At 46.0% G+C, this 13,576-nt stretch overlaps 1 protein-coding gene across 1 annotated transcript in view; it reads left to right on the top strand.

The window, feature by feature from the left end:
- Positions 1–13,576, top strand: part of POU2F3 (POU class 2 homeobox 3) — a 61,131-nt gene continuing 47,555 nt past the window's right edge. Inside the window, exons 1-3 of the mRNA XM_084611678.1 lie at positions 1–37; positions 7,665–7,718; positions 8,507–8,575. Coding sequence (XP_084467804.1) covers positions 10–37; positions 7,665–7,718; positions 8,507–8,575 — 151 coding nt within the window. The 5' untranslated portion in view covers positions 1–9. The remainder of the gene's footprint in view (positions 38–7,664; positions 7,719–8,506; positions 8,576–13,576) is intronic.

Here is a 13,576-nt window from a genome sequence, read left to right as displayed (position 1 = left end):
ACCAGCAGGATGGTGAATCTGGATTCTGTGCACACGGGTAAGAGGGAGGGAGGGAGGATGGTCTCTGGGGTAACCCAGCAGGAAGCAGAGGTTTCGGAGTCAGGTTGGGGGTGGCCTGGGATTCCACTGAATCAGGTCCCCTGCCATGTTGAGGCAGGTGGTGGTTCTGAGGATAGGCATGCCATGAGTTAGCAGCTCCGAGGGGTTATAGGTGCGGCGGCCGTTGAAGGATGCGGGGGTCAGGTTTGGTTGCTGAGAGCTGGAGAGAGAAAAGGGGGCAGAGACGACAGAAGGAATGGGGGGGACTGGGGGAGAGGGAGGTGTTTGGGTGGATGGGGCTGGGGCAAATGATGACGGGAGTCATTGAGGGGAAAGGAAACTAGCAGGGATTGTCAGGCAAAAGCCTGACTGGCTGAGGTGGGCGTGCTGGGGCTCACGTGCATATCTCCACTGCAGAGCTCCTCTCCAGCTAGCCTAGCGGCAGAGAGGGTGGCTGCTCTGAGGGGTTGTCTACACTTGAAACGCTACAGCAGTGCTGCCCTCGCACCTCAGTGTGAAGACACCCGCTAGGGCAGGGGTTCTCAAACTGGGGGTCGGGACCTCTCAGGGGGTCACAAAGTTATTACATGGGGGGGGGTCGCGAGCTGTCAGCCTCCACCCCAAACCCCGCTTTGCCTCCAGCATTTATAATGGTGCTAAATATACGTGGTTAATTTATCAGGGGCGGGGGGCTGCGCTCAGAGGCTTGCTTTGTGAAAGGGGTCACCAGCACAAAAGTTTGAGAACCCGTGACCTATGGGGACAGGAGGGATTCTTCCACTGCTGTTGCTAGCACTGTCTGGGCCGTGCGGTGGGTCACTCAGGAGCGTGCGTTTTTCAGACACAGTCGGCTTGGCCTAACTTCTGAGTGTAGACCTGGGAAATAACCCTCCAGCCGCACAGCATGGCTGTGTTAGCAGCTGAGGCATTGTGCTCACTTTAGCTGCAGCCTGTCCCCCACCGACAGGCCAGCCAGCTCGCATTAGAAGCACCACTGTATTCGAGTTTAGGGGGTTTTGTGTGTGGACAGGACTCGAGTTAGGGGCAACGCTCAAGTTAAATCTACAGGGAAAACAAGCCCCTAGAGATCCGGCAGGACGTATGCCTGCTGGAGTACATGCAGGCATATGTCCGTGTCGACGTGTGTGCTGGTGTATATTATCTGGGGATGCATTTCTTTGCTGGTGTGGAGAGCTGCGTGCATCCGGGCATAGGCTAGTGTCCGCATCCGAGCGTAGGCATCTTTGGGTCAGTCCATTGTGCAGCTATCAGCATGGGGCACTTCAGTGTGTGTATCTCTGTGGGTGTAAATACACACACACATCCCTCCACCCCCCCCACACACACCCCTGGTGACAGGAGATTGCTAAGCCCACTGCTGTGCACTGTGACACTGCTGTGAGAGTACCTGGGCTGGGGGTGTCATTTTAAACACAGGGGTTTATGAGAGCAGGAGGGAAACCGAGTTCAGTGAACCGGCTCTGCCCAGGGAGGGACAGAAGTCCTGGTAGAAGGGGGAGCAGCTCCATCAAAGTCATTTGATTTTCACCCAGGCTGGATTGGGCCTGATACGTTTGATCAGGGCAGGCTTCTCCCTCTCTAAACCCTCTCATGCTCTTGGGGTAAGGCTGAGCACCCTGCCCAGTCCTCGGGGCCAGATGTTTACAAGGTAGCCATGGATTTTTGGGATCCCATGATGGGCCTGATTTTCAAAATGTTGTCAGTGGGAGCAGACAGTGCTCAGTGGCGCCTTTGAAAATCAGGCCCAAGGTGTTCACATGCACACAAAAGTGAAGGCCCTCAAAAATCTGTGGCTTGTCTACACACACACACACACATACACGCCTTCTCCGTGCTATGATTAAAAACAATTTTTCTGTACATTGTGAACGTTCCACGGACCCTGTCCCAGAACTGCAATGAAATGTTGCATGCACCAGTCAGGGTTCCCAGCCTTCAGAGGGTGGCAGGAGACCCCCCCCCCTGCTCATTTCTCTCATCACAGAGAGCGGGGCGGATTTGGCTGCAGACAATAGAAGGTGGATTCTTTATTGAGGTGGCTGGCCACAGACCTGACCCTGTGGTTCTCTCAGGCTCCCAGACAACTATCTGAAATCTGAGTGGCTTCGTGTTACCTCACCGGAGTTCCCTAAGTCCTGGGAGTGGACGGGACTGCTGACTCCAGCTCATCACTCTGCTTTTGAATCAGGAATGCCATGGTGTCGTGGATGCTGCTGGTTGCTCAGACAGCCCCCGCTTGACCAAAAACCTTGATGGAGGAAGTTAAAAGCAAACTGCCCCAAAGCCCATTTAGGTCACTAAAAAGACTCCCATTCATTTCAATGTACTTTGAACCAGTCTCTGAGATTTCACCTCCCAAGAGCTAAAGTTTGAGGTTCTTTTTTTCTCCAGAGCAATGGATGAAGATTCAGGGACCTGAAATAAAGCAGGGACCCGTTGTCCTTACACGCTGCACTGGCCCTTGAGCTATTTGAATGTTGCAATTAAAACACCCAAATCCAGTCTCCTATGTCAGCAATAAGTGAGGGAGGAAAAGGATTTTTTTCCAAATAACAAGAGCATTGACATTCAGGCTAAATATACTGGGCCAGAACCTCAGCTGGTGTAAATCAGCAAAACTTATTGACTTCACTGATTTATACCTGTTGAGGATCTGACCCACAATCTGCGGGTGATCTAAAGATCTTTAAAAAGTATTGTTTTGATTTTAAAATCAAATCCCCAGCCACTCTCATTTAACCCAAGTAGTTAGGTTTTTGTAAGACTTTAAAAAAAAAAATCTATGATCTATAGAAATGTCTCAATGGCTTGTTAAATTCCAATGAAAACTGTTTGTTTTTGTCCGGATGGAAACCTTCCCTCTTATGGTTTGCAGCCTAAACTCTGCAAATTGTCGGGCAGGAAAGACAGCTGGTGAAAGTGGTTACATACAGAAGTAAAACTGACTAATAGAGCTGGGCAGGGAACTGGTTTCCCATCTCTCAACCATTTTTTTTAGATTTTGAAAAAATTTCCTCTCCAGAATCTGGACAAAAAAGCTGAAATCTCAAAAATATCCAGATATTGAGAAATGTTTTGGTTTCGGTTACCTGAAACGTGGATGTCAAAACGTTTTGGTTTGATTTTGACCATTTAAAAAATAATTAAAACTATTAGCTTAAATTTCAAAATGCAAAGAACGCTAAGCCTGGATTTTTTTCCATTTAGAATGCTTTGACAACTTCAAAGCTCTTCGGGGGGAAAAAAAATTGTAATTGAAAAATTCATCAGACATGAGCCTTTCCACCAAAACGTTTTGTCAGACAATTCCCAACCAGCTCCACTGATTTGGCTAGTTTCGTTGTTCAACCAAATTCCCTGCTGGCGTAACTGCCTTGAAATCAGTAGACTTCCACCAACTGAGAAATGTCTTTTCCATTTATGATAGGAAGGGTGTTCAATGTTTTTAAATATTTTTTGCCATCTGCGGCCAATGTTTTCTCTGTGGGCGGGGGTGGAGTATGTACTAAAGGCAGGGTTCTAAAGCCACATGTAGGCACCTCAATAAATAAGGTTGGGCCAATCCTCAGTGGTACTGAACCTTTGCAAGTCCCATTGACTTTAGGGCAAGTTGTGGGTGCTCAGCACCTGCCATGCTCCCCAAGGGCACCAGAGTTGTAAGGCCCCTCACCGCTACTTGCCTCTAACATGAAGCAGTCTTATCTTTGCCCACTGTAGCTCAGCTCCCTGAAACCAGCAGCCTCTGGCCACACAAGCACTGCCTTCCAGGTCCCCGAAGGCCGCCCCCGCTCTCTTTTCAGCTCATGATTGGTGCACACCATCCCATGAGTGCTCAGAGTGCTCCCTGCGGGGGCCAGCCCCTGTCACTGGCCACTCACAGAAATTACCAGGTAAGCTGTGCTGAAGGAGCACTGTGACTGGCACAGCTCAGGATCAGGTCCTTTCTAATGTCTCAGCACTGGCCTATATTTACAGTGAAACAATCGTAAATGTATTACTAAAAGTTAAGATTTAAGAGTTCGAGTGAGTAAGGATTATAAGTGGAAATAGAAATAGTTGCACAGGCAAAATGCAATCCTAGGTCTACGCTTATGAGTGATTCCCTTTCCTGTATAACAAAGTAGATTTTTCTCCCAAGGAGCCATTCTTCGACCGAGCTGCTAGTTTTCAGTCAACACCAGGATCCAAGCATTCATGAACATCCCAGGCCCATCGAGAGGTTTCCCCAATGCCTGAATCCCAAAACGTGTTACTTGTCGCCCAGTTCTAGCCCACTGAACCTTTGAAGTGCACCATCAGATAAGACACTTCTCCCCCTTGCCTGTCTGTTCCTGTTAGTTACACGTCTTGCTGGTCTTTATTAGCATGCAGTTCAAACTGCAATTGGCAGGCCTGTTGTGAAGTAGTACAATGCTTCATTTACGTGTCAGTGAGCTAGATGGACAAAGTCTTGGTCTGAGACCGAACCTGTCTCTGCTGGAGACACCTACCTCAATGCAGACTCTCTGGATATATTTTTCAGTACCTACACTCAACTCCTTGAATAGAAGCCGTACGCCCATCACGTAATTGATATTAATGACCAACATAAGCTTCGCTTTCATTTAAGGTCTTACCTAACACTCTTTACGGATAAATACTCTGACAGCCATGGGTTAAGTACAGTGAGTTTGTCAGGCCTGATAGGAGTTCGTTTTATAGCCCAGTGAACCTGTTGGCATTGAGTGGTTCAGAGGATCACAACATCTTTGAAAATCAGCCTGCTATCATTTAGGTGCCTAAATATGGGAGTAGGAGCCTACCTTTAGCTCCTCGGTTTGAAAATATTGCCCTGATATATGATCAGATTTGGGAAAACGTTTGGCTTGTTTGTTTGTACGGGTTTTAATTTGCAGGGGGTGAGGGTGGGAGGTATAAGGTGTTTTTTATTTGCTTTTTGTGTTGACAATGGATGGAATTTTCAAAGGCGTCTGTGTGAATTAGAGAGGCAAGGCAGGTAAGGCAAAATATCTTTTATTGGACCAACTTCTGTTGGTGAGGTGCCTGTGTGAATTCGGTGCTTATGTGCATTGGGAAATTCCGTAGGCTCCATTTGAAAATGTCAGCCAATATAACTTTTTGCTTAATAGTGCCTCTTTAAGCCAAAGGCCAGATCTACCCTTGGTAAAATGAGCTGACAGGTTTTGGGGTTTTTTTTAAATGACATTGTGATACCAAAGAGACAAGATGGATGAGGTAATACCAGTCCAATAAAAGATATTTCCTCACCCATCTTGTGTGTCTAATATTCCGGGACCAACACGGCTGCAACGACGCTGCTTATCATTATAGAAGTAAAACTGGACTCAGTCATACCAGCAAAAAGGAGTGTTTGCTAATATAGCTTATTTTATTTGTAGAACTGATATAAACTATAACAGCAAAAGCACTATGCAGAGAAGTTGCCTCTCCACAAAGAGGATTTGCTGGGAGACCTATATCTAGTCAGCAAACCTTTTCTCATGTGGAGTATACCACAGTGACTGCCTTTAACTCAGGACATCCCAGCAGGCAAGGGCTTTAAAACAGATCCACATCGTTATTTTCCCCATTTATTTTGATTGCCCTGCTTATTCTGTGTGAAATGTCCTAGCTAGCAAAGCTGTAGTGGAAACACGAAACTGTAGGAAGATTATGAATTTAAATTGGCTTCCAGTCTAGCCACAGACTTTATCTGGAGGAATTGATTGTTTGCTGCAAGTTTATTGATGTGTCTGTTTTATCATGCAGGCTAAATGTCGCATGTTTATTGGGAGGGCTCTTAAGCTGTAAATAAACAGGTGTTTCCTTTAGCACAGAGCAGCCTGGCATCTCCTTAGCCATCTACACGTGGGTTTATTTCTCGCCAGCTTTAAGGGAATCCTCCAAGGATGTCAGCAGCAGCATCATTTCCAAAAATCAGGAGCCAGCTTCCCGCAAAAATTATGAGATTGTCTTAAAAATCATAAGATTAAAGAAAAAAATTGGGGTGGGGAGGGGTTTATTTGCTTTTTGCTGTTTGAGCCTGTGGGGGGGGGAAGGGGGTCACTTTTTCTGCTTCTCAACCACAAGGGCTAGAAATGTACTTACTTGAGTCTCGGAAAACTACCTGACTCCAGGAGCTGGGACTTTAACAGAAGCAGCAAATATCACAAAGCTGGCAAGAAAACCATGAGAGTTGCAGCCCTGCAGCTGGGACCAACCATCTCCACCCAAAAAATTACAACAGAGGGCCTGAATCCTCTCTCCTGCTGGTGTAAATAAGGAGTAACTCTCCTAAAACCAACGGAGTTATATTGCTGCAAACAAAATCCGAATCAACAGTCCAGATCAGTGGTTTTCAATCCATGGTCCACGGACCCCTGGGGTCCACAGACTGTCTAAGAGCTCCAAAGGAGTCCGCAGCTCCATTCAAAACTTTTTAGGTGTCCGCAAAAAGGTTGAACACCACTGTCCTGGATATTCAAGAAATACTAGGCATTTTGGGGTTTTTTTAACTGTTTTTTAAATGGCGTTTTTATCCAAATGGAAATTTCCATGTTGGTTTTGTATTAATGGGGGTGGGGGTGGAGATTGTTGCAAAAACCATTTTTTGCTTGTTTGTTTTTAGTTTTGGGAGCTTTTCTATTTTTGTTTTGTTGAAACCCCAAAAACTTTTGAAAAATAATTTTTTTTTGACAAAACAAAAATCTGTTTTTGTTTTTTTGTCAGTAGGTTTCATGGGAATAAAAATCACTTCTCAATCAGCTGTCACCTCGGTCTCAGCCTGGGATTCTAGGCAGGACGGCAGTACAATTGGTTATATTCTTATTCTTATTATTATTGTCTAAAGACCCCCAACCAAAATCCAGGCCCCAGTGGAGTTTTGGTAAGAAAGAAACCCTTTCCACCGACTTTTTAATTTTTATTCCGGTAGAAAACAGCTTAAAAAGTGGGGGTGTTACTTTTCTCCTCCACCAAAATGAAACCTAATTTTCCATTTTGAAACCTTTTGTTGGCCATGAAAAATGTTGACCACAATAAAAAAAAAAAAAAACAACTTTAATTTGGTCAAAAAAAGGCATTTTCTATTGAAAAACGAAAAGCTTCATTGGAATATTGCCAAGCAACGTTAGCGTTAGTAACGATGGGGATTGGATATGAAAGCAGTATTAATTTCTTCTCTTTCCTTGCTGCATGAAAATAATTGGTTTATGCTTTTAAAAAAGTTTGCCTAATTCAGGCAATGTCTCTTTAAGGGGAAGGTTTCCACCTGCTTCTTTTATCCCGGCCAAACTACTTGAGTGCACACATGTAGCTTGCACATGGTATTATTATGACCTCATGCAAATCAGCCTATCTCCTCAATGAGGATTGGCTGCTGGAAGCCTATGCAAATTAATCAGTTCTTCTTTTTTTTTTATTTGTCCAACTAGGTTGGAAAGAGTTAAAATTCTCCTGGATCCGGGGGGGGGGGGTCCATGTGAATTTGACTATTGTATTCTTCCTTCTTCGATTGATTCTGTGCTTCGGCTCTTTAATAAGGGAGGACCTAAACGGCAAGTTTGGGCAAAGTTGACTATTTCTCCCCCTTCCCTTTCTTTCAGCTGTCCCTGAAGAAGGTTCTGACCCCAGGCGTGGTGGCAGCTGTCACTTTAAGGGTAAATGTTTGATTTATTGACATAAAAAGGGCTCCGGCAGAAACGCTGGAGTTAGGTGGCAGATTGCTCCGATTGTCTTTGGGACGTCACTATGCCATGAAGTGGTATGCTCTGTGTTTTTGGACATTAAGGAACAAGCATGGGCCTGGGGAGGATGTGGGGGGAGCCGTGATCAAGATGAGGGCGAGACGGAGAAAGGCAAATTGAATTGGGGAGGTAACTGGCAGGAGCGAGAGAGACTCACCTCTAAAGTATTCCCTCTCCTGCTCCATCTCCTCATCACTGTGCGAGCCTCTTTTAGGGCCCATCTTTACTGTATGTTTTGTACAGCACCGGACACGTTGTTGCTAAACGAACGATGGGAGAGGGGGAAAGTTGTGGAAAGAAGTCAGGAGAGTCAGTGATTGAGCCCCAAACTGAGGAGCAATGGTAGAGCCCTTTCTCCCTGGGTAACGCAGTCAAGAAACCAGTGTAATAAACTCTGGGGAAAGGCCAATAAGGAAAGGAGAGCTTGCACCCCGATTGCCACTCTGATGCTGGAAACATACGACGCAAAAGGTGAGAAGCCCAGTGGTATATTGAGGAGGGAGAAAGGAATGAGGGACATGCGGAGAGCAACAGGAGGGAAAAGGTGTCCTCAGAGCTGATGAATATTCTATGCTGAGGAAGCAAGAATTTGAAAGTCTGATGGCTTATTGTAATTACACATTGATTTGCGTTGTTCAGTGGAAGCCACATGTGCCTGTTGCCTGGGTCTGTTATTAAAATCAGTTGTGCCTTCTTTTCAGCACTCAGGATGAGTGGCAATGTGGCAGACTCCACAGAAGCGCAGAATGAACATGACCAAGTGGAACCAGGTAAGAGACTATCCCAGGACGTGGGGTGCTCGAAGGGGGAGGCGTGCATTGTTGGACGTTGCATTCTGTGCTTTGCGTCCGACTCCTCAAACCAGCTTGTGTGTTGGTCAAGAATCCACACTGGGGTAAAGCTGAGCTCACACCCAGATGGGAATGAAAGATCTTTTCTTAATAGCTGTTAACCAGTTCAAAGCTCAGTAATGTTCAACATGATTAAGCACCAAAAGAGACGGGCGGTCAAAGGTTTAATAATGTTAATATAGTCTTGAAGTACCCAACCTTGCACAGATAGCTCTTTATTGCATTTCAGGGCCTGTTCAGGAGTCTTTACTCAGACAAAACTCCCAGGGTCACATTCCTCCTTGGTGTATATGTCACTGGAATCAGTAAAGTTACAACAGGGATTAATCTGGCAGTCATTTTACTTCAGTGCTTTGACTTAGGGACAAAGATTCCAAAGAGCTCCGGGTCAGAGTTAAAAGTGGCTGGCACTCACAACTTGGGCCAGGTTTTCAAAAAGGCTTCGCTTCCACAAAATGTTTACCAAAATTTCAAAACATTCTCAGAACCCAGCAGCATCCGTTGTGATGTAGCCAGATACTCCAAAGATCTTGGTACAACATTACCTATCCAATGTGCAGGGCTCTTTTGCAGCTGAAATCAGTAAAGAATCCCTGTCTGCATTACAACCAAAACAGAGTTTTAAATGCGAACAAGAAAATAATCCTAAACGCATTTTAATAGGACGTGAACTAGCCCTTTATTCAGATATTAGAATTTAGAAGTGGAAAAATTCTGTTGGGTTAGCCAGGAATGCCTCCTTTAGTTAGTGCAAATTTCTGTATAGACGGGCTGGGTTAGAATCCTCACTCCACTGAAGTCAATGTCAAAAGTCCCATTTCAGGATTTCACCCCAGATTTTCAGAAGAACTCAGGGCTAGATTTTTAAGTGTTCTGTGCTCACAATGTGGGCCAGATATTCAAAACAGCCCTGAACCCAATGTGCCGCCAGTCTGGCTTGTTGTTATGGTGCCTACACGGATGTTGAACTCTTGTGAAATTCTGGCCCTATATTTCCTGGAAGATAGCAACAATCTCTTTTTAATTGTTTCAAGCCCGGGGATCTTTAGCTCATTACATGAGTCAAGCTCTCTTTCTAGTATCAGTTCTTTACATAGTGATTGGGCTTGATTTTGATCTGTTGCACTTGGTTAATTGCAGAGTAATTTCTGCTGAAGTCAGTGGAGTGCCATTGATATAAAACTTGTATAGCTGAGATCAGAATTGGGCTTACTCGATAAAATACGTTCATTTTAAATTAGCTTAGTAACTAGGTGTCTTTTAAACCTGAAAATAGATCCTCCTTGTAGTGATGAGTTGGAAGTGAAAGTGCGCAAGGTAAAGCACCTTTATTTAAAAACATGAATGAATAATCGGAGATGAATGAATACTGCTTTGAGGGCCTTGAAGCCATGCAGAGAAATACAAATCTGTAAAGATCTTCCATTCAGTCGTGGAAGAAATGCCTCTGTTCCATCAGAAGAATGAATTGGTTGGTAATTTTTCAGAGACTCTCTTAATGCAACCTCTGTAGCTGCCTGATATGTTCAGGATCTTCAGAAGTGAACAGACTAGGGGGAGACTGTGACAACATGGGAGCAGATACTGCAGTGAAATTCTAGCTTCTCAGTGTTGCCCCCAGGACCTTTGCCCAGCTACAACAAACCACCAAGCCTGGATCCTTTGAATTGCTAAGAGCTCTTGGCTCCCCTTTCCCCCCAAGACCACAATGGAATGTAAGGGTGCTCAGCGCAGGATCGGGCTTTCCGGCTGAGTTTTGTGTGTCCGATCTCTCCGCTGATGCCAATGGATCTAAGCCAATTGTAGGGATCTGGCCCTATATTTTATTTTTTAAAACCTGTTTTTAGCTCTTATTCTGTGAATTAATAAATAACCAGACAGTTTACTGAACTTCCTCAAAAAAGTTCATTTTATTTTCACTGATTCACGCTGCCAGGGGAAGACGATTGCAATTCATAATAGTAACCTATTTGGCTTATGAGCTCCAAATGGAGAAATCCTCCTTGAAAGGCTTGTTAATTGAGGGCTGGTTTTCTTCCATTTTTAAAGGATCTAGTAAGTTGGAACAAACCAAACAGCCCCCAAGGAGTCTTGCCTCCTCACAGGAAGAGTTACCAAGCTACAAATATTGTAACTATAAAGAATGGAAAATTACTAGGGCCAGATTTACAAACACCTAGAGATGCAGATAGGTACCTACTGGGAATTGCATTTATTTTCATTGACTTTTAATGGGAGTTCGGCATCTGGGATTTTCTAAAGTGCCAAAGCAGGTTAGGCACGTATCTGCCTCTTCAAGCACCCAAATACCTCGGTCGATCTGGCTCTAGTTCTAAAAAACACAGCTAAAGGCTCTGATGGGAATTGTCAACAAAATCATAACTCATGACTTTTCCCTGTGTTACCAGAATTGGCTGAAATATGATGACCTATTTTCGCAGAGGGGGGAAAAAAGTATTAACTGAGGAATTTGTTTTCATTTCGAAGTGTTCCAAATGGACCCATTTTTCGATTTTCTTTTTCAAAATTTCCTCCATATTTTCTATTCCCCGCCCCCAAAAAACAAGTTAGTGAAATGTTTCCTTTACCAAAAACCCCTCCAAAAACTGGTGCTAACTATTTAGCTATAAAAACCCTTTGCGTTTTTATTTTGTAAAAAGGCATGACATTTTTGACGCAAGAGGAACCATTCTGACAATGTCGACAGTTTGGGATGAGAAATTATTGTTTTAAAAAAAGGCCTTTCCTGCCTCCTCCGCCCCAACAACAACAAAAAAGTCTTACAAAATTTCAACCAGCTCAGTGTTACCCCCAGCCACTCGGGTGCGTCTTCAGCTCCCCTTAGTGCTAATAGGAGGTGAGTGTGCTCAGCATCTGACAGCAGTGGGTTTTTAATTGCAGTGTAGACCTACCCTCAGTGCACGAGCTCAACGAAAGGTAGTACACGCATGTCTCCTTGAGCTGTAAATTATACCTCTAGCTGCAGTGTAAGTGTACTTACCTGAGTCACTCAAGAAGTCTGTGATGGAGCCAAGAGTTATGCCTGGGTCTCCCAAGACCGAGGCTAGCGCCTAGGACCATCCTCCAATGCTTACTTCCGGGAGGAATCCCTCTGACTCCTATGGAGTGCCCTATGCTAACGAGGGCTGTGCTACATGGTCAACTCACCAGGCCTGGGACTGCCTCTTTCTGCGTGTTTGAACGGCATCTAGTACAATGGAGCCCCGTTCTCCTTTGGGGCCTCTAATGGAGTAAGTGTGTGCAGCTGGGCTGGGGACTTCCCTTGTCTTTTTCTGTAAGGCACCGCTCTGTGCTGTGGGGCTGCCGAAATGCTAAATCATCATCATCCTGAAATGAGTGGGGGGGATAGATAGCTGCAAATGAAAATATGGGGGTAGGGACAGACCCCTCTGGTGTGCTGGATCTGTTGGTCTGGGCTGAGAGAGAGTGTGTGTTTTCTCTGGGAGAAAGAAGGCAGCCTGAGGGAGTGGAGCTTCTGAGGGAGTGGAGCGTCTTTCTCTCTCGTTGCCTCCTTTACTGCCTGTCCCTTGGTGCATCTCTGAGCCCAGGTCCTACAGGGGAAATTGACACAGGCCATGCCAGCAAATATTGGGTTGACTTCAGAGGGAGTGGAGGGGGGTCAGCACCAATCAGCGTCGCCCCTGCTCTCCAAGCCAGCAAGCAGAGGGCTGCGCCGTCCTGTGGTTGTCTAAACCACCAGTATATGGTGTAATGAAATGACTAGATGAGCTTCTCCTCCATTTATTCGTGTCAGGCCTTTGCTGTGCACTCTCTGCTCCGATCAGAACCGCAGGTCGCACCAAGCAGAGCTGCTGCTTTGATTTCACTAAAAGAAAAGGAGGACTTGTGGCACCTTAGAGACTAACCAATTTATTTGAGCATGAGCTTTTGTGAGCTACAGCATCCGATGCATCCGATGAAGTGAGCTGTAGCTCACGAAAGCTTATGCTCAAATAAATTGGTTAGTCTCTAAGGTGCCACAAGTCCTCCTTTTCTTTTTGCGAATACAGACTAACTCAGCTGCTACTCTGAAACCTTTGATTTCACTGGAGCTCAGTCGGGATTGTGGGGTGGGGGAAGCCAAGGTTTAAATAAAAGTGCATCAGGGAAACACTTCAAACACAGCTGTCAGCAGCTGAATGGCTGCAGGCACTGGGAACATCTTCCATCCCCACCCCGCTCCACCTGGCAAGTGGGAAGCTGCACAGCCGCGCAGGAGACCAGGGCGAGCACAGCGTGTGGGCATCCTAGAACAAGGAAGACACAGCTCTCTGCAGCCCAGCTTTGTCTGTTTGTGCTGCCAGTCGGGTGCACCCCGCAGGGCCCTCCTGGACAGCCCATGGCTCACAGGATGGCTCTGTGCCGCTGTGCTGATGCTGGGTTCCCGGGGGGGGGGGCAAGCAAAGATCTGGCCAAGCTCCCATCAAAGGCAAATCAATTGCAAGTGCCCGATACCTCTGATAATCCCTGAGGAGCCTGTTTCCCTGGATTTGGGAACCAATCTTCTCCCTCTTGAATCCTATCCTGGCCTCATACCAACATCCTCCCACTGCCCAGGTCCTCCTCTGTGCCCATCTGCAGAAGATGTGAGTTGTCACAGCCCCAGCTAGGGAGCTTCAGCTCAGGTGGTCTCCAGGCTGTTGGCCAGGGTGGCTATCACCCAAGCTTTACTGGCAGGAGACTTGAGAGACTGGAGGCAGTTCCTGAGATGGGAGGCAATCTCTGCCACCAAAGTCACTGCACCAGGCAAAACTTCACAAGCCAAAAGCTCTCCCCTTCTCTACTGTCCACACTCAACTGCTTTTGGAAGTCCTAAGTGCATTAATCTCTATCCATTTTGCTGGGTGCTTAGGGTCTTGCAAAGAGGGCAGGGGAGCTAGGTTCAATCCCCAGCTCTGC

Source organism: Lepidochelys olivacea (genome assembly GCF_965140295.1).
Source record: "Lepidochelys olivacea isolate rLepOli2 genome assembly, chromosome: 22".
Taxonomy (NCBI): domain Eukaryota; kingdom Metazoa; phylum Chordata; order Testudines; family Cheloniidae; genus Lepidochelys; species Lepidochelys olivacea.
Note: the sequence above shows the minus strand (reverse complement) of the source record. Positions and strands in the feature narration are given on the sequence as shown.